Source organism: Acanthamoeba castellanii, assembly GCF_000313135.1.
Source record: "Acanthamoeba castellanii str. Neff unplaced genomic scaffold scf7180000084777, whole genome shotgun sequence".
Taxonomy (NCBI): domain Eukaryota; phylum Discosea; order Longamoebia; family Acanthamoebidae; genus Acanthamoeba; species Acanthamoeba castellanii.
The window spans coordinates 497,966-523,691 of record NW_004457712.1 but is presented as its reverse complement, the minus strand read 5'-3'; the positions used below and the strand labels follow the sequence as shown (position 1 = coordinate 523,691).

At 62.1% G+C, this 25,726-nt stretch overlaps 5 protein-coding genes and 1 pseudogene across 5 annotated transcripts; 3 read left to right on the top strand and 3 right to left on the bottom strand.

The window, feature by feature from the left end:
- Positions 1-34: 34 nt before the first annotated feature.
- ACA1_289990 (uncharacterized protein) lies at positions 35-1,747 on the bottom strand (the record flags this gene model as incomplete). Its single annotated transcript, XM_004367943.1, has 7 exons — positions 35-140; positions 266-570; positions 679-833; positions 906-984; positions 1,173-1,189; positions 1,282-1,482; positions 1,621-1,747. The coding sequence occupies 7 exons, from the start codon at positions 1,745-1,747 to the stop codon at positions 35-37; spliced, it is 990 nt and encodes a 329-aa protein (XP_004368000.1).
- A 366-nt stretch (positions 1,748-2,113) lies between these two features.
- Positions 2,114-6,258, top strand: ACA1_289980 (FCP1like phosphatase, phosphatase subfamily protein; the record flags this gene model as incomplete). Its single annotated transcript, XM_004367942.1, has 14 exons — positions 2,114-2,358; positions 2,484-2,631; positions 2,716-2,817; positions 2,925-3,091; positions 3,183-3,270; positions 3,389-3,458; positions 3,560-3,679; positions 3,783-3,829; positions 3,927-4,834; positions 4,941-5,028; positions 5,119-5,183; positions 5,316-5,490; positions 5,601-6,095; positions 6,184-6,258. 14 exons carry the CDS (start codon positions 2,114-2,116, stop codon positions 6,256-6,258), a joined length of 2,793 nt encoding a protein of 930 aa, XP_004367999.1.
- A 46-nt stretch (positions 6,259-6,304) lies between these two features.
- On the bottom strand, positions 6,305-9,171 carry ACA1_289970 (FHA domain containing protein; the record flags this gene model as incomplete). The annotated part of the gene is made up of 8 exons (XM_004367941.1): positions 6,305-6,561; positions 6,642-6,774; positions 6,844-7,692; positions 7,811-7,924; positions 8,011-8,167; positions 8,292-8,478; positions 8,567-8,896; positions 9,129-9,171. The coding sequence occupies 8 exons, from the start codon at positions 9,169-9,171 to the stop codon at positions 6,305-6,307; spliced, it is 2,070 nt and encodes a 689-aa protein (XP_004367998.1).
- A 277-nt stretch (positions 9,172-9,448) lies between these two features.
- On the top strand, positions 9,449-9,744 carry ACA1_289960 (uncharacterized protein; the record flags this gene model as incomplete). Its single annotated transcript, XM_004367940.1, has 2 exons — positions 9,449-9,623; positions 9,689-9,744. 2 exons carry the CDS (start codon positions 9,449-9,451, stop codon positions 9,742-9,744), a joined length of 231 nt encoding a protein of 76 aa, XP_004367997.1.
- Positions 9,745-9,898: 154 nt separating this feature from the next.
- ACA1_289950 (intersectin 2, putative) lies at positions 9,899-14,156 on the top strand (the record flags this gene model as incomplete). Its single annotated transcript, XM_004367939.1, has 6 exons — positions 9,899-11,301; positions 11,423-11,585; positions 11,680-11,933; positions 12,031-12,154; positions 12,269-12,418; positions 12,537-14,156. 6 exons carry the CDS (start codon positions 9,899-9,901, stop codon positions 14,154-14,156), a joined length of 3,714 nt encoding a protein of 1,237 aa, XP_004367996.1.
- Positions 14,157-14,307: 151 nt separating this feature from the next.
- Positions 14,308-25,669, bottom strand: ACA1_289940 (annotated as a pseudogene).
- Positions 25,670-25,726: the final 57 nt, after the last annotated feature.

Sequence of the window (25,726 nt, the reverse complement as noted above, 5' to 3'; positions counted from 1 at the left end):
TCTTCTACTTCTTCTCCCGTGTGCTCTATCTACTTCAATCAGTGCGCGTGGGGCAGGTGTCGGTTACCTCCTGCAGGATCTGCTCGTAGGTGGGGATCTTGCCCTCCTCCTTGTCGATCCAGCCGTTGTTCAAAATGTAGCTGCCCACCACAACACACGCATGTTAGAATAAATAACATGATAAATAATAAATAATAAATAAAAAAGATGGAATTGATTCCATGAATAAATAATAAATAAAATAAAATACAAGAGTAGAGCGTACTTGCGGAGGAACTTTTCGTTGTCGTCGAGGTCGCCGCCGAGCCAGAAGGAGGAGAGGACGTCGTCGCCGCTGCCCTGCTTCTTGCCGGTCCGCTTCTCCTCGGCCTTCCAGAACTCCTCGTCCTCCTTCTCCTCCTTCTCGCGCTCGGCCTTGCTCTTGCTCCGCAGCTTCAGGAACCCGTCCTCGTCGTTGTCGTCGCCGTCGTCGCCGTCGTCATCCGCGACCAGCTTCTCGCCGGCCTCCAGGAACTGCTTCTTCAGCATCTCTTGCTCTTCCACGTGCGACAGCGCCTTGATGATGTGATTCTCATGATCGTGAGCACCACCGTGTGTCGTGTGTCGTGCCGTGTTGTGTGTGTGTGGTGTGTGTTGTGTGTTGTGTGTGTGTGTGTGTCGTTGGTTGTGGTGGGGTACCTTGGGGGCGGGCTTCTTGAAGCCCTCGTCCTCTTCGTCGCTCTCGAGCAGGCCCTCGCTGCCCTCCTTGAGGAGGGTCTCACGGATGAAGTCCTTCAGGAGCACCGGCTTCTCCTTCGTCCCGCCGGCCTCACGCTTCCTCGACCTCAGATCCTCTGCAGGGGAGCAAAGCACACACGGTCAGCCGAAGAAGAAGAAGAAGAAGAAGAACGTGGTGGTGGGTGTACCATCGGTGGGCTTGAGCACGGCTCCCTTGACGTAGTTCTTGAGGAGGAAGGGCTGCTTGGCCTTCGGGTCCGGCTGTGGCTGTATGTTTACACACAGATAATTAATAAATAAAAAAATGTGAGACACGCCGCACGCGTCTAACGAACTCGCGAAAAGAATGCACACACGCGCGTGTGACAACAGAGAGTGAGAAGAGTGAAAGAGAGAGAGAAGAAGAAGAGAGAAGGAGGTGCCGTAGGAGTGGGTCGGCCCTTGGACGACGTTACTTTGGCGGGGCCGTTTCCTGCGGTTGACGCACCACCACCACCACCGCACACGTTTCAGTTCAGTTTGGTTGCCACCAGGTGTGAGAAGAGAAGAGAGAAGAGGAGGGACCTGGTGCGTCGGCGGCGGGGGCGGGAGGGAAGAAGGTGATGTCCTTCTCGTAGAGCTTGGGGTCCTTCTTGGCGAGCAGGGGAAGGATGCGGAGGAACTGGTCCTCGGCCAGGGGGTCGAGCAGACCCACTTCGTCCTCCTCTTCATCATCCGACTCGTCCGAGCTCAGCTCCTCCTCGAGCCTCTTGATCGTCTCCTTGGCTAGCCGTGATTAATTGCCCAATTAAATTAGTAAATAATTGCGACATAAATAATAATAAAAATCTATTTGCCGGAGGATCTGCAGATTTGCAGATTCTGATCAAAATTTGCAGAATTAAATGAGTTGAGAGGCTGCACCTTGAGTTATTTCTTCAGACTTCTTTTTGCGTTCGTACTGCTTGGCAAAGTCTTCGTTGATGGTAAGCTGCATCTCCTCTTCGCCGTCATCCAGCAGCCCCTTGCTCTTGGACGCCTGCTTCTTCATACTGAAGTGAGATGTGATGATCCGCTACTACTGCAATAGGTGAAACTTCAGCCGGTCTCGCTTTGGCAACTCGCTCGCGCAAGTCTTTCTGAGAGCTAGATGGATGCTTCTCTCCTCTCGATCCACTCCGCCAGAAAGAAAGAAAAGAAAGAAAATGGAACTTTTATGTCGACAGGCCTTAAGAAATTCAGCGTGTTTTCTGCACCAAGCCCCAGTTGACCGTTGGGGGGGGGCTTTTAATCAATCGATCAAATCACCAACTAGAGCACCTCACCCGCGCTCGCCAAGAAGCAAGCAGCTGAAAGGAAGAGAGGAAAGTGCACTTCCATCAATAATCATCAACGCAAAAGGCAGCGGCACAGAGAGATGAGCAAAAAGAAGAGAAGCCACGAGGAAGATCCCGTGAAGCGATTCGATGTGGTGCTGCCGGCGGCCGCCTCGGCGCAGGTGGTGCGGTGGAGCGTGAAGGAGGGGGGCGACGTGCTGGAGGGCCAGGAGCTGTGTGCCTTCCTCGCCGAAGGCTCCCGCGATCTCCAATTCCTTCGTTCGCCCTTTCCCTTCGAGGGCGTCATCCGCCAGCTTCATCCAGAGAAGGCCTTGGTCTCCCCTGGGTACCCATCTTCCCCAACGGCCGTTCTTCTTATTTTTTGTTATTTATTATTAGTTAGTTATTCATTTATTTCAATATTTTATGTATAAAAAGGCGTAAATAAATAAGTACTGACTGCGGGCACAGAACGACCGTGGCGGTGGTGGAGTACTGTGCGCATGAGATGGTGTTTGCCGACCTGTGCGCCATCTGCGGCAAGACCATCAACTCCTCCGACAAGCAGGCCACCATCTCGCTCATCCCCTCTCAGCCCGCCCTCACCGTCTCCCGCGCGGTATTGGACAGCCCTCCTCGTGCCATGCATTCATTTATGATGAGGGCCAGGCCCGGACGCTCACGCACACATGGCACACGGCAGGTGGCGGAGCGAGATGCCGAGCGCACGGCGGAGCGCCTCACGGCAGCCAAGAAGCTGTCTCTCGTCCTCGACTTGGACCAGACGCTCGTGCACGCCACACAGGTCTGTTTTTTCTCCCCTCTTCTTTCTTTCATTCATTCTTTCCTCTAACCCTTCAATTGCTGTTGTGTGTGTGTGTGTGTGTGGTGTGTTGTGGTCGATTTTTTTAGGACGCGGAGGTGGAGACGCTGTTTGGGACGGATGCGGCGGAGGCGAAGGGGGGCAGCATCACGTGCGCGCTGCCCAACCCACCGGCGGGTCCCGAGGACGTGCCCGCTGCCCACCTCTATCGTTTCACCCTCGAAGGCAATCCACACAAATTTTACCTCAAGCTTCGGTACGCGCCCACGACATTCGAACACAACCGCACCTTCGTTCTTCGTTCTTCTTTCGCTTACCCTTCCTCTTCTCCATGTCACTGGTTGTAGGCCCCACCTGGAGGAATTCTTGATGGGCGTCAAGGACCTATTCGAGCTCCACATCTACACCATGGGCTCCCGTTCCTACGCCCGCAAGGTATGGGAGCGGCGAAGCCTTGCCGTGACCTGTGTGTTGTGTCGTGTTGTGTTGTGTGCGCACCAGTGTTCTGATGCGTTCCATTCTTCGCCGTCCTACCCTTCCTCTCGGTACGCAGGTGGCGCAGATAATCGACCCAGAGCAGAAGCTCTTCCGGGAGAATATCGTCTCTCGCGATGAGTGCGGAAGTACGTGGAACGCAACGCAACGCAGCACAGCGCGCTCCACCATGTTTCAGGGCTAACGTGCGAGGTGTGGTTGTTGTTGTTGTTGTGTTACTGTGGCGCAGATGTGATGAATCTAAAGAACCTCCAGCGGATATTCCCGGTTGACGACAGCATGGTCATGATCATTGACGACCGCGTCGACGTCTGGGGCACTTCGAAGAACCTCATCAAGATCGAACCCTGTACGCTCCTTCTCTCTTCTGAACCGGTGGTGTGTAGACACGTCGTGCGACTGGCCAAAAACGCACCAACCGATCAACCGACCAACTAACCACGACGACGCAGATTACTTCTTCAACGACGCTAAGGTCAACGCGCTGCCTCGGGACAAGGTAACGCGTCGCGCATCGCACACGGGTGCTCCTTGACCATCAACGCTCACCAACACACACACACCACACACACACAACAACACATGCGATTGTATAGGAGGCTCCTCATCCGCACCGCCACCCAGTGCGGCAAGCCCTGCGCCGTTCCTCCACGGGCCAGGCCTCTGACGTCAGCAGCGCGTCCGCCTCCTCCTCCTCCTCCTCCTCTTCGTCGTCGTCCACCGCGCCCAACACCAAACGCAAGCACGAGGCCAGCGATGACGACGCATCATCGTCGCCGCTGCCGCCGGCCTCCACCCCCGACAACGACGACTCCACTGACGCCGCGCTTCCCACCGACGGCGGCCGGCAGCTCCTGACGTCAGCAGCGCCCGCCGAGTCCGCGGCGGCCGGCGAGGGCGAACAAAAGGCGCAGCCGCCGCCCAAGAGAAGGAAGATCGACATCTCCGGCATGCCGCGATTCAAAAAGAAGCCCGCCGCCGCCGCCGCGCCCGATTCCTCCGGAGCGATGGACGCGACCGATGCATCGCCTGCCGATGCCACGACGCAGACCGAAACCGCTGCCCCCGCCGCCGTTCCGGCGCCCGCGGAAAACGAACGCGAAAGCGAAAGCGAAAAGGGAAAGGGCAAGGAGCAGGCAACGACGCCACCGGCCGCCGCCGCCGCCGAGAAAAGCGAAGCAGAACAGACCGACGCGACAACAGCGGCCACGCCGCATCTGCCCTATCGGGACGTGTCGCTGCGGGACGGGCACCTGCTGCACGTACTGCGGACTCTCCGGGAGGCCCACCGCCTCTTCTACGCGCCCGAGCCAGCTGCCGACGCCGAGCCGACGCCGACCGCCGCAGCCGCGGATGCGCCAGGCCAGCTGCTGCCGCCGGCCATTCCGTGGGCCGGCCGGCCGCGCGACATCAAGTACTGCCTCCACGTCCAGCGCCGCCGGGTGCTCGAGGGCGTACACATCTGCTTCTCTTCTATCTTCCCCACCGGCAGCAAACCCGAAAGGTGCGACGACACGCCACCGCACGTGTGTCGTGTGTGTCGTGTGTGTCGTGTCGTGTGTGTCGTGTGTGTGCTCTCACGTTAACGTACGATTGTCCTCCCGCTGTAGCACCCCGCTGTGGCGGCTCTCCGAGGAGTTCGGCGCGTGCTGCTCCAATGTCTTCACCCCGGAGACCACCCACCTCGTCGCCCTCAACGTACAGTCTCTCTCCCCATCATCTCATCCCCCCCCCGCTTCTCTGGGTACTAACCCTGTAGACATCATCAATCACCGAATACCAAAACAGGAGCGGACGGAAAAGGTCAAGCTGGCGCACGAGCGCGGCGGCGTTCACATCGTCCACCTCGAGTGGTACGAACACACACACACACGCCCTCCGCCCCCCGCCCTCCGCCCTCCGCCTCCACACACTACTGGCGTCGCAATCAATCAATCAATTAATTGGGGGTCCGGGTGGTTGGTTGGTTGGTTGGTTGGTGGCAGGCTGCTGGAGAGCATCAGGACGTGGCGTCGACCGGAGGAGGCGCGGTACCGTAATCTGCCGGGGAAGCCGGGCATGAAGGAGGGACTGGAGCCCTACAAGGAACACATCCGCATGCTCGACATGTGCTACGTGCGCGACCTCGACAAAGTCCTCCTCGCCTTCCACGGCCCCAAGGTACCTATTTTCATTCACTCGCCTTTGGCAAAGGCGCGTGCGGTGTCGTGTTGCATGTGTGCGGTGTGTGCGTAGGTGTATCGACTGATCTCGCTCGCTCGCTCGTGAAGGCGGAGGCGGAAGAGGAAGAGGAGGTGTCGGACGCCGACCAAGACGAGTTCCTCAAGTGGGCGTTGAAGGAGGGCGAAGGGGAAGAAGACGAAGAAGACGACGAGGACGAGGAGAACGAAGACGAAGACGAGGCCATGGATGAAGAAGACGACGGGGAGAAGGGCGGCACCACCACGCGAAGCAACAAGATGATCGAGAAGGCGGCGAAGGGCGAGAAGAAAAAGGAGGAGGGCGAAGGGGAGGGAGAGGAGGGCGAGTGGGACGAGCTGGAGAGACAGCTCGCGGAGCAGGAGCAGGAGGAGGGCGGGGACGACGAGGATCGGTTCGATCGGCTCGCGGCGCTCGAGCGGCTCGAGGAGGAGGAAGAGGACGACGGAGGCAACATGGGCCGCGGAGGCAAGAAGCGAGCCAAATTCGGGGGCCTGTTCGCCAACAAGAAGAAGACCAAGCCGGGCAAGGGAGGCCACTACGAAGACGACGACATGGAAGGCCTGGTATGAGGACTTTCGTTTTCGTTTCTTCGTTCTTTGCTTCGTTTCGTTTTCGTTCTTCAACTAACTTGCTCACTTTCACGTGGAACAGGCCAACGAGATCGAGGACGAACTCTGGGGCGATGATGACGACGATGATGAGGATGACCATGACGGGGACGAGTGAAGGTTGTTTGGTTGGTCACCACCAATCAATTCGTTGATTGCCATTTTTACACAAAGGTGGTCTTGCGTCGGGAGGCGGGTTTCTTGGTGGTCGCCGTGCTGGCGGGCGCGGCTGCGGCCGACGTGGAAGCCGACCGCGTGTGTCGGGTGAGCGAGAAGGTCGTCTTGCCGGCCGACAACTTTGATGTCGTTGACGCAGTCGCCGCCGCTGAAGAAGAGCTCGAGCCGCTCCGCGCCGGGAACGACCTCGGCTTGGCCTCCCACAGCTCGTCCGCCGCCGAGTCCAGCTTCGTCTTTCCCTTTTCTGCATTTTAGGGTGGTGTGGATGCTGGTGAGGCGCTGTACGAATTGAGGGGGGGGGGAAGAGGGGAGGGGAAGGCGTACCTCCTTCAGTGGACTCACGTAGCCAGGACTCCATCTCCTCGGAGGGCTTGCCGTCGTCTTCAACGCACGCAATCACGTGCGGTCGCTTGGCTTGACTCGCCTGCACGCGTGCGGCCTCGCCGCTCGCCGCGTTCTGCTCTCGTCATTGAGTGTCATCATGTGTGTGTCGTGTGTGTCGTATCGTGTGTTCGAGGGAGAGAACCTTGGAAAACCGTTTGAAGTTGGGCGCGGCCTGAAGCGGTCGCGCGAGCAGACGCTTGTTGGCGGTCACCATCAATCGCTCCACAACAGGAGGCGTTTCTCGCTTGGGCTGCTGCGGCTCCCCCTCGGCCTCCTCGTGACCAAGGTCCCCTTCACCCGCAGCCACCGCCACCACCAAAGTCGTCGTCATCGGCTTCGTCGTCTCCTTCATCGTCGACACAGCCTCCGGTTCCTCCTCCTCCCTCGCCTTCTTCTTGGTGTTGTCGCCTTCGGTCTCGCCCTCGTCACCATCAGGCTCCGCCGCTTTTCGCTTCTTCGGCGCCGCGACGGCCCCTGCCGCTGGGATCTCCATGACCCTTCTCTTCTTCGGCTGCGGCTGCTCGGCCTCCACCGCAGCCTCCACCGCCGTCGCCCTCCTCGCGCCTTTTTCCTCTTTCTTTTCCTCTTCTTTTTCCTCGAGGTGCTTCCGCTTGCCCGCCTGCTTGCCCTCCGTCTCTGTCTTCTCCTTCTTCACCTCCTCCGCGTCCACGATCTTGGTGATGACCAGGCTGGGCTCGTCTTCGTCTTCGTTCTCGTCGGTTTCGTCCAACACGATCGCGACCGGCGCAGCCATAGCCGCAGCCGCAGGCTCGGGCGTTGCTTTCCGTTTCTTCTCCGCGGCCGCCGTGCCCTTTGCAAGGGGCGGGGCTTCGGCGGGAGGCGGCGGGTTGCAGTGGGTCGACACATCGCCGAGGATGATCGCCGACGCGACCTCGGCTGAGGGGATGGGCCGCACTCCCGCCTTCCGGAACTGATCCACTTTAAGCCGCGCCTCTTTGTCTTCAGCCGTCGTCTCCCCTTCAGCCTTCTCCTGTGCGTACCAAACCCAACACCGCACATGCACACACGCAACGCCGCACACGCACCACAGCACACAAGCGCACACGGGTGAGAAGTCTATGACAGAGGGACGACCAGTGGAGACGCACGGGAGGCAGGACGATGCAGGCCCGTCGGTGCTGATGGTAGAATTGATCGCTCTCCCGCCCGAGAGACTCGACCACGAGGCCGCCGAGCGCGCTGATAACTTCGCCCAGTTGGGTCTGCCGGGCAACACAGGCGAGAAGGGGAGGAGGTCAGGCGTGGCGCTGTGGACCTGGGCCTGGGCCTGGGCCGAACGCCAGCGTACCTGGCGGCTGGACATGATCACGAAGGACTTGCCATCGAACAGACGCGCAGGCTCGTCGGCCATCGATGATTGACCACCACCGCTAGCCACTGCTTTGAGTCGTGCCTCAACGGCGCTGACCTCCTTCCTATCTTTCCCCCTCACCTGCGGAGCATAGCTGCACGAACGCACACGCACCACCGCACACGCACCACCGCACACGCACACAATCGACGACATCAATAGTGCAATGCAGTGGTGGAAAGAATTTCAGTCGAATGTGAGCGGCGAAAGAGGTGTACTCGGTGGCGGACGGAAGGGGCGTGGAGAGCGCCGGGCGGTCGACGATGGCCTGGAGGTAGGCCGGGGTGATGATGGGCAGCCCGCGCACCAGCGAATGCAGGAGCTGGACGCTGGCAGCGGGCGACACGCTGACCTCCTTCATTACGCTCACCGTCGCATCCTCCGGGCCGTACGCCACATGCCCGCCTGGCACGAATCAACCAATCATCAGCGTCAAGTTTGCCGTGTGTGCGTGCGGTGGTGCGTGCGGTGCATGTGCGTGTGCGGTTGGTACCAAGCTTGTGCAGGCTCTTGAGAATGAGGGCCTGCTCCTCGCGCGAGAGCACGCCGGCGTTGCGTGCGCCCCAGTAGGCCACGAGCGGGACGAAGGCGAGCCGGTAGGCATCTTGGTTGACCCCGAACTTGAGCTCGTCGCCCGCCGCAAGCCGAGTGGGCTCGCCCGCGGCCAGCTTGGTGCCGTTGTGCAGGGTGCCGAAGCGCGACTTGTCGGTGATGCTCACCTGCGGCTGGCGTTCGGGCAGGGCCAAGTTCTCCTTGGCGTGCACCACCTCCAACTCGGCGTGCAGGCGCGACACGGACTTGTCGCTCAACGCAATGCCACACCCTATAAATCCCCCCCCCCCACGCCCAAACAGATAGCATCGATGCATAATGCAAAGATGTCAGAGGAAAGGTAAAGGAGCATATGTGATTGCTGAGGTGGAGGTGTTAACCTTTACGACCCACTGTGTGTTTGCCCGTCGGCAGGTAGTACACCACCTCTGCATTCATTTAATTCATTAATTTCAATTTGTTGCGCCTCTTCTTTAACCACACATGTTGACTTGGTTGCGCACCTGAGCCAGTGTTGTCATGGGGCGTGAGGGTCAGGATCCACATCTCCCGCACCAAGAACGGCCAAGGTATTGCGAGTTGCGAGGGTTGTATTTTTATATTTTATGCCTCGAAATGTTTGTTTTACAAAAGAGCGCGAAGATCGCCCCAAGTTCATCTCATCTGCGCTCATCATTCAGATGGCGTGATACATGAAGTACGATGCTCTGCCAGTGCCTGTCCGACCATGTGGCAGCCACGTATGCAGCCCCTAAGTGTAAAATTAAAAAATCCAATTTATTTATTTTCAATTCTTTGTCGCCTAGGCGCACAACAATACGAGATGTTGATGATCTACGCGGTAATTGGAGGTCTGGTGGCGCTCGTTATCGCCCTCTACTACAACGCACAGCAGAAGGCCCTTCGCTTGAGCCAGCTACACAAGGAGCTGCGGAACCTCACAGAGCAGCTCGAATCCACGCAACAGCAGCTCAAGATTAAAGAAAAACTCTACGAGGGTACGTACATGCTTCGCATCCCAGACTGGCGGCTCTTTGGCTCACCCGCTTTCTACACCACGCAGGCGCCACCCCTTCTCTCTTGCCTTCACGCCCTCCCCACGCCAGCGCCGCAGACTAAATCTGTTTTTTAAATCAAATAATAATTAATAATTAATAAAGCTCAGTGGGTCTACATTTATTTTTGTTGAAGAAGAGAGGTGTTGTCGAGGCGCAATACAACCACCACCACAAGGTACCTCGGCGGGCCTCACAATCTATTTACATCGGCGAAGATGGAGGAGGTGGCCTCGCAAGCAACGGTTGAGGCCGTCCCCGAGTCTTCCACTTCACCTGCGGGGTTGGTGGAGGATTTAGGACCCGCTTCGGAATCGTCGCCAGACGAGGAGGTGAAGAAGATGGAGAAGGAGAGCCACCAACACCAAACGTATGACTCCGACGAAGACCGAAAGAACGAAAACCAAGTCGGTGACAAGGGGGAGGGTCCAAGCGACGAAGAAGATCACAAAAAGAGCGAAGAAGAAGAAGAAGAAGGGGACCTAGGCCACGCCACCCAACAAGCGGAAGAGGAGAAGCGTGGAGAGGAGAGGAACGAGAAAGAAGCAGACGCCGAAGAGGAAGAGCCGCAGAGCAGCGACCTGGAGGCAATGGAGCAGCAGCCACGACAGCAACTGCAAAACCAGGTCGACAGCGATGCTGCTGGCGGAGTAGAGAACGAGGAGGAAGACGAGGAACGGGAGGGCCTCGAGAGCAAAGAAGCCGAAGGAGAGGCGGAGAGCACCCCGCCGCCGTCGGGAGTGGCGCCCGGCCAGGACCCCGCAGCCGAGGTGGCGGAAGTGCCCCACCGTGCCGTCACCGAAGACCACCACACAGCCAGGGAGGAGGAGGAGGAAGCTGAAGCGGCCGACCACCAGAAGGCCGGTGGTGGTGGCGATGCTGACGTCAGCAGCGACCAGCCGGGCGGTGATGGTGATGGTGAAGCGGCGACGGCAGGAGGAGAAGCGGCGGAAGGAGGGTCGGGCGGAGGTGGCGACGGTGTGGAGGCGGTGCGGGTGACGAAGACGAAGAGCAAGGAGGAGCTGGTGGAGTCGTTGCTGCAGGTGATGGAGGACATCGTCATCGCACGCGCGGCATCGGAAGGCGGCGGCGATGAGATCGGAGGCGGGAAGGGAGGCACGCGCTCGCGCAGGTCGCACCACCACCACCACCCGCTCCCCAGCGCGCCCCTGCCTCCGCTGCCCCACGAGGCCGGCTCCCCGCGCCACCAACCCGACGAGACCACCACCACCACCACCGCAGAAGAAGAAGAGAATGCCCCATCGCTGTCGTCATCGTCGTCGTCGTTGTCGTCGTCTTTGTCGTCAACGTCGTCGACAACAACCACAGCAGCGGCGGCGGCGGAGGCGGCGAGAGAGAGCGAGGGCGAAGAGAGCGTGAGCCCAAGAGAGGGCGCAGATTCCGGGCGACGCGCAGGCCTGATGGCGGCGGGAGCCCGGCGTCGGCCTCGCGGGCCGCTCCCGCCCACGCCCGGCGGCGCCACCACTGCCACTAGGGAGTCCTCCTCTGACTCCTCAGCCGCCTCAAACGGCCATGGCAGCCGCCCATCATCGTCATCGTCTTCGCCTTCCTTGTCATCGAACGGCTCAGCTGCTAATGACGCCGACCTCCATCTCCCTAGGTTCCCATCAGCTTCTTCGTTCTTCGTTCTTTTTATGTCCGAAAGAACGAAGATGTATCGGAGTTGACTCAATGGTGTGAATGTCTTCTTCTTCTTCTTCTTCTTCTTCATGTTCGAACAGGAACTACAACGAAGACGGCAGCGTGCGGACGTTCGTGGGCGCGGTGGAGGACAAGTCGCTCCTGGCCTCCCTCTCGGCCGATGAGCAGAAGCGCCAGAACGTGATCCTCGAACTCATCACCACCGAGAAGCAATACGTCAACGACCTCCGCACCCTCATCGAAGTACCGCTTCCCCGCAGCCATCAGACTCTACACTTGAGTGAGTGTCTCACTGTCATTGTTGTGTGTGTTGCGTGTGCGATGGTGTGTTGTGTAGGTGTACATCAACCCGATCCAGGAGAAGAAGCTTCTGAACAAGAAGCAAATGACGGCCATCTTTGCCAACGTGGACACCATCTACGAGATCAACAACAGCCTTCTCCAAGAGCTGGAGAAGAGGCAGGCTCGCGAGACCATCATCTCCCGCATCGGAGACCTCTTCGTGTCCCAGGCGGACAAGTTCAAGGTCTACGCCGCCTACTGCAGTTCCCAGGACCCCCGCGCCAAGAAGGTCACCAAGTACAAACAAAAGTACGTTTCGTTTCGTTTTCAAAACCATCTTTCGTTTCGATCGAAAGTTGGTAGAATGACATGCTGACGTGGCACACGCGTGTGTGCCGCCCTGAAGGCTGCCCGAGTTCAAGGCCTTCTGCGAGCAGGCCTTCATGCTGCCACGATGCCGACTGCTCGAGCTCGACTCGTTCCTCATCGCCCCGCTCCAGCGCGTGTGCAAGTACCCGCTCCTCCTCAAGGTATGCACACTCACCACCACAACCAATATATATATTTATATATCAATATATTCCCTATAGTTCTTCTATATACGCATATATGTTGACATTACAACTTATTACCCGAACGAATAGGAAACGCTCAAGAACACGCCCGAGGGACACGAGGACTACGCCGACCTGCTGCTGGCGCGGGCCAAGGTGAGCGAGGTGGTGGACCGCATCAACGAACGCACGCGCGTGGTGAAGCACGTCATGGACCTCAAGGCCATCCAAAAGAAGCTCGTCTCCAACCAGGCACCCCACTCCCCCACAGCCCTCACCCGCATCACTCAATCCTGACCGGTGTGCGGTGTGTGCGTGTGCGGTGTGCGTGTGCGGTGCGGGTGCGGTGCGTGTGCAGGGTCAACCGGTGAGTTTGGTGGAGCGGGACCGCTACCCGGTGCGGGAGGGCGCGCTGCAGGGCCTGCGGTACCAGTCCAAGGGCAAGGAGAAGGACTGCAAGGGCGCCGCCTACTACGCGTTCCTCCTGAACGACCTCTTCCTCCTGTGCCAGCCCACCAAGGAGTCGGCCAAGAAGGAGAAGGAGAAGGAGCGCGGCAGCCACGGCCACGGCCACAACGCGGCCCAGCAGCAGTCGCCGGCGGGCCAGGTCTACGTGGTCAAGGAGCAGGTCGAGCTCGGCAAGGCCGCCGCGCGGCGCGTGCTCAAGAGCGACGAGGGCTCGCCCATCTCGTCGCCCTCCACGTCGCACCGCAAGCAGGCCAAGGAGAAGCTCCGCGAGCTGTCGCCCACCTCCCTCACCTCGCTCTTCTCGTCATCGTCGTCGTCGCCGTCCAACTCGGCCTCGATGCATGCCGTGTCGTCGTTCGACGGCCTGTCGCCGCCGCTCTCGCCCCAGGCCTTTGTGCCGAACCAGTTCGAGGTGGTACTGGGCGCGAGCAGCAGCCACCACCACAACCACGTCAAGATCTACCGCTTCCAGACGCCGACCAAGATCGACGCCGACCTGTGGCTGCGCGACTTTGACCGCGCGCGTACCGAGCACGCGCTGGCGGTCGAGCGGCAGAGGCAGCAGGACCAGATCGACGCTGACGCGCTCGCCCAGGCCGCCGCGTCGACCCCGCGCAACAGCAGCCCGCCGCTGTCCCACACCCTCGTTCGGTCGGTCATCACCCCCAGCTCGCCGCTGGCCACCACCTCGACTTCGCCGACGGGACTCGCGCGGTCGTCGTCCAACCTCGCTCGGTCGCCGCGGCCGTCCGCGTCGTCGTCATCGGCCGTGCCCACGCGACACACGCACCTCAGCCTCACTCGGGCATCCGAGCTCGGTGTCGACGACGACAACGACAGCGACAGCGACACGTCGACAGACAACACGAGCGCCCCGTTCCACCCGGGTTCCCTGTCATCGTCGTTGTCGGCGACCCGCGTGGCATCGTCGCCGCAGCTGACCTCGCACCGCTCATCGTCGTCGTCGCCATCGTCGGGCGAGTCGTCGTCACCGGCGGCTGACGCGACTGCGCCGCCACCCGTGCCTCCACCGCCGCCCGCGCCGCCCAAGCCCACCTCGACACCGCGCTCCTTCTTCCAGAAGCACCGCCGACGACGATCGAACGTCAATGACGGCAGCTCGCCTCTGTCTTCATCACCGCCGACGTCGCCGTCGTCGGCGTTGTCGTCACTGTCGTCGTCGGCGCCCATCGCGTGCTCGGGGTCGCCGCCGCCATCGACGGCGGGCTCGTCGTCGCCAGCGCTGGAGAGCGAGGTCAGGGAGCTCAAGCTCAAGCTGCAGGAGGCCGAGCGCAAGCTGCGCGTGGCCGAACTGCGCATCGCGGACCTGGCCTACGACAACTCGGAGCTAAAGAAGCGCATCAGCCTCTACGAGAAGGCCACCTCGAGCGGCAACGTCGTCACCTCCCCGCGCGACTCCACCACCGGCGCCACCAGCGGCAGCGGCAAGGGCACCAAAGCTGCGGGAGGCGTGAAGCGCTTCATCCCCGGTCGGCGGAACGGGCACTAGACTGCCCTGTACTTCTTTTTCCTTTCTTTATATTAAAAGAGCTATATTGAATATTTATATAAATATTCATGAATATTCAATAATCTTATTATATTATTGTCCGTTATTCTTATTTTGTTTGTTAAAAAAAATACAGGTGGTGCGCCGAGAGCTAGCCCTTGTGGCCGAGGAGCTTGATCCACTCCGCCCTCTCCGCGTCTGTCCTGGCGAACACGGCGATCGTCGCCGGACCGCCGTCGCCGCCGGGCGTGGCCTCTCCCTCGCGCGCTTGCCGCTGTTGTAGCGGCTCCTTGCCCTTGTCCTCCGCGTTGAGTTGCAGCAGATCGTCGGCGTCGGCGTCGCTGGAGGCCGTTACTCTGAAGCCGTGCTTCTCCTTCCGCGTGTCGGGCAGGGCCTCGACCTGCACGCCGTCGCCCAGCCTGATGACCCGCCGGAGCACGAGCTCGGCCGGGTGGTGGTGGGCGGCGCTGTTCTGCTCGGCCTTGGGCGACGTGTCCCAGATCTTGATCGTGAGCCGCTTGGAGGGCTCCGCGGCCGACCTCTCCTCGTCGGCCTCCACCAGGATGTCGTTGAAGAGGAGCAGGTGGACCGTGCAGCTACGCTTGCCGCGCACCACCGAGAACGAGCTCTCCTTGATCAATGTTCGGTCTGGTCCCCGGAGCGACTGTGCCGTGTCGTGTGCGGTGTCGGTGTGTGCGCGGTGTGTGCGGTGGTGCGTGTCGCGTCGTGAGTGAGGAGCTGAGTGTGCGTGTGTGGAAGGGCAGGTGGGTGGGTACTTACCTCGCCGGAGCGGATGCGTGAGATGGTGTTGTGAGTGAACTGAAGTTGGTAGACGCGCGAGGAGACGAGCTGCTCGACGCCCGAGATCTTGATGAGGATGCTGGACAGCTCCTCATACCCGCTGGCCGAGTCGCCGATGTACGCCATCCACTCCTGCAGGAGTGTTGTTGTTGCCAAGTCGGAGTTAGCCAAGCCGCGCGACCTGTAACTCCGAATGAACGAGCGAAGAAGAACGAAGAGAGTGAGAAGGAGACGTGCCTTGAGCGCGAGACGATATTGGGTGAGTCGCTGGGCGGGAGAGAGCAAGAGCGCCATGAGATCGGTGGTGTTGCTGCCCTTCATCACCTGCTCGACGATCAACGAATCGAGAATGAGTGTGAATCCAATTGGGGTGGAGAATGAGCGGAGCTGTACCTTGGCGATGCCCTCGTTGTTGGCGCAGAACGAGGCGAACGCGGGGTTGTTGGCCAGGGCGCGCTTGAGCTCGAACATGGCCGGCCCGCAGTCGACAATGAACTGCTTGTAGTCCTTGACCCGCTCCCCATCTCCTTCCACAGGCCCTGCACATCGCTCTTCGCCACCTTCTTGTTGCCCGCCGGCGTCGCCCCGCTGCCACTCTCCTCCTCCCCAACACCGCCGCCGCCACCACCGCCGGTGCCGCCGGTGGTCTCGCCCGGCTCGGCCTCGTCGTCGGCCTCGGCCTTGGGCTCCCCCTTCTCGCTGGGTTCGGCCGTGGCCGGCGCGTGCCGGATCAGGGCCAGGATGCGGGCGTGGAGGGGCACGAGGGCGGCCAGGGGTCCGAATATCCGATCCACCGTCGGCCGCGCCAGGGTCTCCACCCGCGAGCCGCCCTTGCTTCCCTTCAGCCTCTTGGGCAACGCCTGTGTCCCTCCACATGTTAGGATCTAGCACGTGTGTGCGGTGTGTGCGGTGTGTGCGGTCGACGTACGTCGAGGATGTCCTGGAGGAAGGCGAGCTGCGCCTCCTCGCCGGCGGCGAGTTCGCCGGTGTGCCGGGCGTACTCGTCGAGGAAGAGCGAAGTGAGATTGCGCCCCGACTTGCCGGACTTCCGCTGTAGCATCATCCTGTACACCCTCGAGCCCCTCTTCTTCACCTTCACCTCTGCTCACGCGCCCACAGCACCACCCGCGGGTCAGCCTGGTCGTCACCAGTGCGCGTGACCGCCTCTGAAAAAGGCGCGTACCAGAGGAGCGTGCTGATGTGTTGGACGAAGAAGGCGCGGAGGTGCCGGAGGACGACGAGGCGAGCTTCAGCCGCACCCCGCTCCCGCTCGACCCCACGGTGATCACACTGCCGCTGCCCTCCTCCTTCTTCTCCTCCTCCCACCCATCTTCATCTGCGTGCACGTCGTCATCAGGCCCACGCCACGTCAGCACAAGCACTCACACAGCCTTGGTGGGTGGATGGGCTGTTTGAGGGGGGGCGTACTGCCGGACACGCCGATGCGCGACCCAGTGGTGCTGGTGCTGGTGGTGTCGTCGCCGTCGGAGTCGGTGTCGCCTTCGGAGATGGAGCGGAGATCGTCGTCTTCGTCGGTGTGCGACGATTCGTCCTTCCAGTCGTCCTTCCAGTAGACCTTGCTCCCCTTGCCCGTCCCGCGCGTGTCGACACTGCTGCCGCTGCCCGCACTGTCGAGCGTCGACCGGGGCGAATCGGGGGCCGCGGCCGCGTCGGACGTGCGCAGCGGCGGCGGTCGCGATGGGGTGCTGATGGCGGCCAGCGGCGTGTTCGGTACCGCGCTCTTGTCGAAGCTCGCGCTGCGCCGGCGCTGGGCGGTCGCCTTGCTTCGCTCGGTCACCGGCGACAGCGAGGCGCTGGCCGTGCCCTTGATGGCGGTGCCGCTGGTGGTCGTCGTGGTGGTGGGCAGCGACGAGGAGTTCGAGATCTCGTCCTTGGAGGTGCGGCTGTTGGTACGCGGAGAGGCGCGGGGCGACGAGAGCGAGAAGCGGATGGGGCTGTCGAGCTTAGTGAGATTGAGGCCCAGCCGCCGCTTCGTCCTCGGCTGCGCGGCTCCGCCCTCCGCCTCCGAATCCCTGCACACCGCCAGCGTCAGTACACGCATCACCACCACACGCACACGCACAGCATCACGCACACGCACACGCGTGACCGCACACGCACACGCACACACATACCCGGAAGAGGCGTCGGCGGATTCCTTCTCTTCGATGCGCTTGTAGCGGGCGATTTCGATTTCGAGCGACTCGACGAGGTGGGACTTCTTCTCGGCCTCCTTGTTCAGGTCTCTGACCTGCTTGCTGAGTCCCTTGAACTCCCGCGTCTTGGCCCGCATCTCCTTGGCCAGCTCCACGTTCTCCAGCCGCGCTTCCTGTGATCGTGTGCGTGAGACTGTGTGCGTGTTGTGTGTGTGTGTGTGTGTGTGTTTGTGTGTGTGTGTGTGTGTGTTGTGTGTGCGTACCCGAAGTTCGTTGAGCCGTTTGACATACATCTTTTGCTTCTCGCGGTAGCGCTTGATGGCGCGATTGCCCCACCGCTTGAGCTCCTTCTTGCGCTCCTGCCACTCCTTCTTCTCCTGCTCGTCCCACACAACACATTTACAGCGCACACAATTTTTAGCTCCTATTCGACGTGATGGCCGGCCACAACAGAAGAGAGACGCTCCGCAGAGCACTCCGTAGAAGAATTGATGATCGAACCTTGGTGAGCTGCTGCAGGCGCTCGCTGTAGGTCTTCTCCTTTTCTTCGGCCTGCTGCACGATCGCCAGGTACTCTCGCTCCTTCTTCATGATCATGTTCTCCGCCCTGTGGCGACGATCACGCGCACAGAGATCGGTCAAATGTAAGGCCACAGAGCCAGCAAGCGGTCGATAAAGATGAGGTGGAATGAGAAGAATGTCAAGTACTTGACGAGGTCGGCGTTGGCGGTGAAGAGGGCCTTGGCGAGTGCCTTCTTCTTCTCGCGCAGACTAGCGATGTGCTCGGCCTGGGCCTTCTGCTTCTCGTCTCGCTTTTTGATATTCTGCTCCAATAAAAGAAAGATAAAAATATAAAAAACAACCAATTAGCGATTGCTCAAGAAACAGCTGCAGCAGAGAAGGCGCCCATGCCTGAAGGTAGTCGGAGGCCTCGCGCGACAGAGCCATTTGGTCGAGCGTCCATTGAAGTTCGTCGATGCGCGTCTGCGTCAACCTCGTCTGATCTTCGCTTTCCTGCACAGACAAGTGGTCAGCGGCACACGTGTGGCACACGACACGCACGACACACGACGTACCTTCTTTAGTTGGTTGAACTCGTCGGTCTTCTTGGCGAGCTCCCTCTTCTTGAGGTCGTGTTGGCTCTTCTCCTCCTTGAGTTCGGCGCGCGCGACGGCCTCCTTGGTCTTCCACTCCTCCTTGTCCTTGATGGCCCGCTCGAGCTGCTCGCGCAGCTTGTGGCTCACGTCGGCGCTGACGTCGATCGTCTTCTCCAGCTCGTCGCGCTTGCGGTCGAGCTCCTTCCCGCGGCCCTCGTTGAGCTGGGCCAGCTCCCTGACCCGCGCCTTCAGGTGGCGCTCGCGCTCCTTGAGGTCCTTGGTCTTGGCCTCGAGCTTGTCGACCTTGGCCCGCAGCTTCTTGATCGTCTCTGCCGCCTCCTTGCGCAGCTCCTTGACCTCCTTCTCGTGGGCCTCGCGCAGCTCGCGCGCCTCACGGTCGCGCTTGGCCTGCTTGGCGGCGACAAGGTCGGCGAACTCGTGGACGCGGCCCTCGAGCTGGCCCCGGCCGTCGGGTCGCTTGCCGCCGATATCGAGGATCTCACCGAGCTCCAGGTCGCGCGCCAGCGTCTGCAGGTCCGTCATGCTCCGGTCCCACTCCTTCATCCGCTCCTCCTTCTCCGAAGTCAACGCCAAAACCTGTACGATGTGCGTGTTAACATACTGTCAAACACACACACACACACACACAACACACAACACACAACACACAACACACAAACACACACACACACGACACAACACACGATGGAGGTGATGGTTGCCTTTGCCCAGAGGTCCTTCTTGGTGCCCTGCATGGCCTCGATATCGGAGGTGAGGCGCTGTTCGTTGTCGGCCTTCTCGCGTTCGAGCTGCGCCACCTTGGCGTCGAGCTCGGCGTTGGCGGCCTTGAGCGCGCTGGTCTCCTCCTGCTCCTTGGCCAGCAGCTCGCGCGCCTCGCGGAGCCACTCCTCGTGCTCGTGGTTGAGGTGCGTGACCGCGACCAGGCGGGCGTCGAGCGCCTTGTTGGCCTCCTCGAGCCGCTCGATGATCTCGCTCATCTTGTCCATCTGCTGTGTGCGCGTCTCGCGCTCCTCGAGCAGCTCCTCCTTGCGCACCTTGGCCTCCTCCAGCTCGCGCAGCACGCGCTCGACCTCGCGCGACTTCTCCTCGCACTCCTCGCGCTTGGCGGCCAGCCGCTGCTCGAGCTCCTGCTGAAGGGAGCCCTCGCGCATCATCGCCATCTCCTCGCCCAGCTCCCGGATGAGCTTTTCCTTCTCCTCCTTCTCGCGCGTCAGCGCCTCCAGGTCGAACCGCGCGTCGTTGAGCTCCTTGATCTTGGCCCCATTGCTCGCCGTCAACACGCCGATCTCCTACACGTCATGTGCTTGCTTAAGTAACTATCGCACACGACGCACGACACGACACGCACGGCACACGATCTGACACGCACGGCACACGACAAGACACGGCACACGCGGGGGGGGGAGATGCGGACCTCTTCCTTCTGGGCGAGTTCGATGAGGAAGCTCTCCTCGGCCTTGCGCTTGAGCTCCTCGGTCTCCTCGATGTTGTGCTTCATGCCCTCCATCTTGCCCAGCACGTCGCCCAGCTCGATCCGCAGCTCCTCCTCGCGCTTCTCGCTCTCCTCCACGTACTGCTCCATCTCCCTCTTCTTCTGCTTTCGCCGCTTCTCGCTCCGCCTCAGCTCCCGGTTGAGGCGCTCGACGGCCTTGCGGTGGTCGCGCACCTGGGCCTCGCGATCGGCGGCGACGCGCACGGCTTCGGCCTTGCGCCGCGCGATCTGCTCCTCGCGGTCGGCCAGGTCCTTCTCGCGCTCGGCCTTCTCGCGCGCCAGAGCCTGGTAGGATTCGCGCTCCCGGGCCAGCTGCTCAACCAGCTCGCGCGCTTCGTTCTCCCTCTCGCGCGCCTCCATCTCCTTAACTCCTATTATCTTCTGACGGTCCTCGATCTCGCGCTCCATGTTGGCGATCTTGTCCTTGCGCTTCTGCAGCTCCTTCTTGAGCTTGGCCACTTCGTCGTCCTTGGCCTTTTTAAGTCCGACGTACTTGTCGTCGGCCTGGCGCTGGGCGGCCTCGCGCTCGCGCCGCAGGGCCTCGTTGGCCTTGCGCAGCGCGGCGACGTCGGAGTTGAGTGCCTGCTCCGATTGGCGCAGCGCCTCGACCTTGCGCTCGAGCAGCTCGCGTCGCTCTTCGCTCTTGCGCACGAGCGTGAGCATCTTCTCCTTCTCCCGCTCGCCGCTCTTGTCGCGCTGCAGCTTCTCGATCTCCTCCTGCAGCTTGCGCTCCTCCTCGAGCGCGCTCCGTATCTCGCGGCGCTTCTGCTCCTGCAGCGCGGTGAGCTCGGCCTCGCGCTTAACCAGCTCGTCACTGCGCTCCTGGGCCAGCCGCTCGACGGCCTCAAGCCTCTGCCGCGCGTCGGCCAACTCCTCGCGGCGTGCCTCGCATTCCTCATCGCGCCGCTCCAGCTCCTCCTCCACCTCGCGCTTCTCGCGCTCAACAGAGTCCACCTTAGCCTCCATTCGCCGCAGCTCGCGCTTGAGCGCCTCGGCCTCCTCGTTCCTGCGCCACAGCTCCTTCTCGCGCTCGCGCAGCCGCGTCTCCCGGTCCGTCCGCTCCTTGATCTCGACGAACAGCTTCTCCTCGATCTTCTTCACCAAGTCCTCCTTCTTCATCATGTGCTCCTTGAGCGCCTCCACCTCGCCCTTGGCCTCGCGCAGCTTCTTCTCGCGCTCCTCCTCGTCTTCGTTCGCCACCAGGTGGTTCTTGGTCTCGTAGATGGCGTTGATCCACTCCGTCTTCTCCTCCTCGCGCTGCGCGTAGACGGTGAGCGCCTGCTCCTTCTCGCCCTCGCGGCTCAGCGACACGATGCGGAAGCCGAACCGCCGCTCGAGCCGCTTGGGGTCGACCGGCAGCGGCACCACCTCGACCTCGCGCAGATCGAACACGCGGTCGAGCTCGAGGTCGCGCACCACCTCCTTACCCAGCGCACCGGCGACTCCGAGCTGCGACCCCGAGTCCGCCGCCGCCGCAGCCCCGCCGCGGGCCTTGTTCTTGCCCATCATCTTCTTGAGCCGCCGCTCGCCGATCGGCTTGACCTCCATCACCAGATCGTTGAACAGATAGACGTGCACCGGAGCCGCGGCACCGCCGCCGCCGCCACGCTTCGACGCCAGCGATGACGACGAGGCCGACGACGTGGTGAAGACGGCCTGCTTGATGAGCACCCGCTCGGGCTCGTGCCACTCCTCGGCGCCCACCACCCGGCGGAACACCTTCTGCGTGTCCTCGTGCTGGGCCGCGCGGGTGTCGACGCTCTTGGCGATGTTGCAGATCTTGTTGAAGGCCAGATCGATCTGCTCGTAGTCGCTGCTGCCGTCGGCGCTGGACTCCTTCTCGGTGCTGTCGAGGAGCTCCTTGAGGAGCAGGCGGTACCGCGGGATGCGCTGGATGGGGGTGATGAGCAGCGAGGCGATGTCCATGTTGCGCGTGGCCTTCATGACGGGCTCGCTCGTCGCGTAGGCCCCGAAGGCCGCGTAGTGGGTGAGCGCCCTGCTCAGCTCCATCAGGGCCACGCCGTAGTGGTTGACGTACTGCGTGTAGACCATGAGCCCGTCGCCCATCTCCAGGAACACGTCGCCCACGCTCGCGATGCCCCTCTTCTCCTGCTGCTGCTGCTCGCCGTCGCCCGTCTGCTCCTCTTCACCCTGCTCGGCCTCGGCGTCGCCGGTGGTCTCGCGCTCGGTGGCTTCGGTGGGCGCGGCGGCGGGCTCGGCCCTCTGTCGCTGACGCTCGAGGTCCTTCTGCTGGGCCTCCTGCAGCATGGCGAGGAGACGCTGGTGGTAGGGCAGCAGCGGCTCGACGCCGGCAAAGATGCTCTCCACCGTCGCGAGCGGCAGGAGCGAGTTACGCGGACCTCGCAGCGGCGTCAGGAACATCTGCGCGCCGCGACCATTCACACTGGTGAGTCACCACTGACACAGCAGGAGCCGCACACGGAGGAAGAGAACGAGAAGAAGACAAAGTACGTCGACGACGGTCTGGAGAATGGAGACGTAGGTGGCCTCGGTGGCCACGATCTCCGCGATCACGCGCTGGCGCTTGAGAACACGCTTCTCCGTCGGTGACACCGACGCAAGCGTGGCCGACGCTGACGATGCTGTGATCATCGCCGGCAGCAGCCCATCCCCACCCGAACACCGTCAGCCTTCCTTAAGAAAGTGAACAGGCGAGGCGAGAATGAACGCACCGATGCTGGTCGAGGCCAACGAGAGCGAACCACCCACCGAGGCCTCCTGAGCGCGCGGGGTTGCGCGAGGGCTGAGCGGGGTGGCCTCTTCCCTGCCGGCGTCCGAGTCGTCGCCAGCGGCAGCCGCCGCGTTGGTGCGGGGCAGCTTGGGCGTGTTGCTGTTCTCGGTATCGGTGTCGGTGTCGCTGTTGGTGGCGTTGACGTTGGTGGCCACCAGCAGCTGCGGAATGGGCGGAATCTGCTGCTGGCGCAGGATGGCCTGGTCCTCCAGCTGCTCCTTGAGGTGGTGCGCGCGCTTGCGCAGGGCCTTGTTCTCGCGCTTGAGCGCGCGCCACTTCTCTTCGTGCCCGCGGGCCTCCTCGCGCTTGCGCTCGGCCTCCTCGTCCCTGTTGCGCGCACGGATGCGCTCCTCCTGCAGCTCCTGCTCGAGCACGCGAAGCGTGGTCTCGCGCTCGCGGAGGAGTGCCACCAGCTCGCGCCGCTCCTTCTCGCGCTTGGTCACCTCCTTCGACAGCTCCGCGCTCTGCTTCGTCTCCTCGTAGCTCCACTCCCGCAGCTTCTTCTCGTGCTCCTGCACAGTCTTTCTCGCCGCGTGCAGCTCCTACACACCGCACGCACGTCGGGTCAGTCGACTGGTACTCGACAAGCCATAAGTGAATGGAGAAGACATTCATCGCTACCTGAACGAGCTCCTGGGCGTGGGCATCCTTGTCGAGGCACTGCTGCTCCAACTGCGTGAGCTTCTTCGACCTCTTCTTGAGCTTCCTCTCGGCTCTGAACGCCACACACACGCGCGCCACCGTCGCAGCTAAGTGAGTGGCCTAGAGCACACCGGGGCCGGAAGCGGGGTGGAGGAAGCCAATGTACCGCTGGAGGTCCTTCTTGACCGAGGCGAGGGCGTCCAGCTTTTCCTGGAGGCTGCGCTCCTTCTTGTCGGCCTGCGACTTGACCTTGTGGATCTGCGCCTCGCGCTCCTCGACATCGGCGGCGAGCAGCGACACACGGGCGTCGAGATCCTTCTCGCTCTCGCGCAGGCGCTCAATCGTGTCGCGCGCCGTCGCGAGTTCGATGCCGGTCGCCTGCAGCTTCTCCTCGGCCCGCTTGGCCCTGGCCTCGGCCTCGTCCGCCTTGCGCTTGTGGAGCTCGGCCTCGGCCTTTCGCCCCTCGAGGGCCTCCGTGGCCTTGGCCAGTTCGCGCTTGTCGTTCTCGCTCTCGAGGTGGATGGCGCGCATCTCCTCCATCCACTTGGCGATGGTGCGCTCGATGGCGTCGAGCTCGCCCTGGCGCCTGAGCTCCTCAGCCTTGCGCTCGAGCTCGCGCTCGTGCTCGACATGAACCAGGCGCGACTCGAGTTCCCGGCTGGCCTCCTCGCGGGCCTTGAGGTCGGCCTGGAGGGCCTGCAGCTCGCGCGCCTTGAGACTGAGGTCGTGCGCGGCCTGCTCTTCGGCCGCGTCGCGCTCGCGCTTGAGCTGCTCGACCTCGGCGCTCTTGTCCTCGAGATTGGCGCGCAGGCTCTTGAGGCGGAGCCCCTTCTCCTCGAGCTCGAGCTCCATCCGCTTGCCCCGCGCCAGGGCGAGCTCGAGCTGCTCCTCGGCGTGGCTGGCGGTGTCCTGCTCGTCGAGCTTGGCCTTGGTCTCCTCGACCTCGCGCTCCTTCTCGACCACGACCTCCTTCATCCGCTTCAGCTTTGCCTTCTTCTCGCCCAACCTTTCGTGCAGCTCCTTCTTCTCCCGCTCCATCAGCTCCTGTACACACGCATTCGCATTCGCGTTAGCGTTAATTATGACTCCGAAAGAACGAAAACGACGATGAGACGGCGTTTGGGGGAAGAGGCGACAGGCATTCAGCAACGCACTTGGGTCTGAGAGTGGGCCTCGAGCTGGGAGGTGAGGGCCTGGTTGGCCTCCTGTGCGGCGTTGAGCTGGTGGAGGTGGTCCATCAGCATCTGCCGCATGCGTTCGATGTCCTCGTCTCGCTCCTCGATCTCGCGGTCGCGCCCGCTGGCCTCCTCCTTGACGCCCTCCACTGTACGCTCGTGCTCGCGCAGTCGCTCGGCCAGCTGCCGCTCGCGCACCTCCCACAGCTCCTTCTCCTCGCGCCGCTCGCTCTGCAGGCGCCCCAGTTCGGCCTCCTTACCGCGCAGCTTCACCTCGCGGTCCTCCAGCTGGCGCTTGGCGATGTCCAGCTCGACCTCGCGCCGCTTGAGCATTCCCTCGCGCTCGCTGAGCCGCTCCTTGATGACGCCCATCTCCTTCTCGCGCCACTCCTTCTGGCGCTTGGTCACGTTCAACGTGATCGTGAGCCGCTCCATCTCCGCGCGCAGGTACTCCTTGTCCTTCCGCAGCTCGGCCACCGCGCGGTCCTTGGCCTCGCGCAGCTCCGCCACTTCGCCCAGCCGCCGCTCCCACTCCCTGGCCAGCCGATCCCCGCTCGTGCCGGCCGCTGACGTGGCAGCCGATGGCGCGGCCGCCGCCGCGGATGTGTTTGTCGACACTGTCGACGACTTTGGCGATGCCAGCGGCGCAGAGGCGGCGGCGGCGGCGCGGGGAGTTAGGGAGCCTCCGCCGGACGTGGCCGAGAGCAGGGTCGAGAGTGCGGGCGACGGGGTGGCGCCGGTGCTGCGGGCGCTCAGCCGCTCCTCCCACTCCTTGCGCGGCGAGAGCAGCGGCGGCGGGCGCGGGTTGAGCTGCTTCTGCTTTTCCTCCTCCTCTTTCTTCAGCCACTCCTCCCGGCGCTGCATCGTCGTCGCTGCCGTCGTTGCCGCCGCCGCTGCTGCGGCCTCGCTTCCCCCGGTGAGCGCCAGCGGAAGCTTGAGGGTCGGCCTCGGCCCACCCGGACCGGTCGCGGTCGCCAATGGTGGCGTCTGCTGTGGAATCGCAGCCCTGGGCTGTGCTTCCATCGTGCGGTCCTCCTCCCTGATGACTGACTCTTCGCTCTTTTTCGTCTCTTTCTCTATCTCTTTCGCTTCGCTCTTTTCCTCCTTTGGCGCTTCGTTCTTTTCGTTCGCCTCCGGCGGTGCTCCCTCCGAGGTGGACCTCGCAGCTGCTGCGGGGGATCGGCCCACGAGCTGGAGGAGGAGGGACGGCCCGGATGTCACAGGCGGCGCTGTGGAAGGGCCGATCACCTCTGCCGCCGGCGACGGTGAAGTGGGTGGTGCGGTGAGGTCGTCGCTCGGCGCCACGAGAGGACCCTCATTCGACGGTACCGCCGTCGTATCGTCGGCCGAGTTCTTCTCTTCCTCCTTCCGCTCCATTTTTGCTCTCTGCGATCGCCTCCAGAGCTGGCGCAATACCCCCCCCCCCAATAAGTT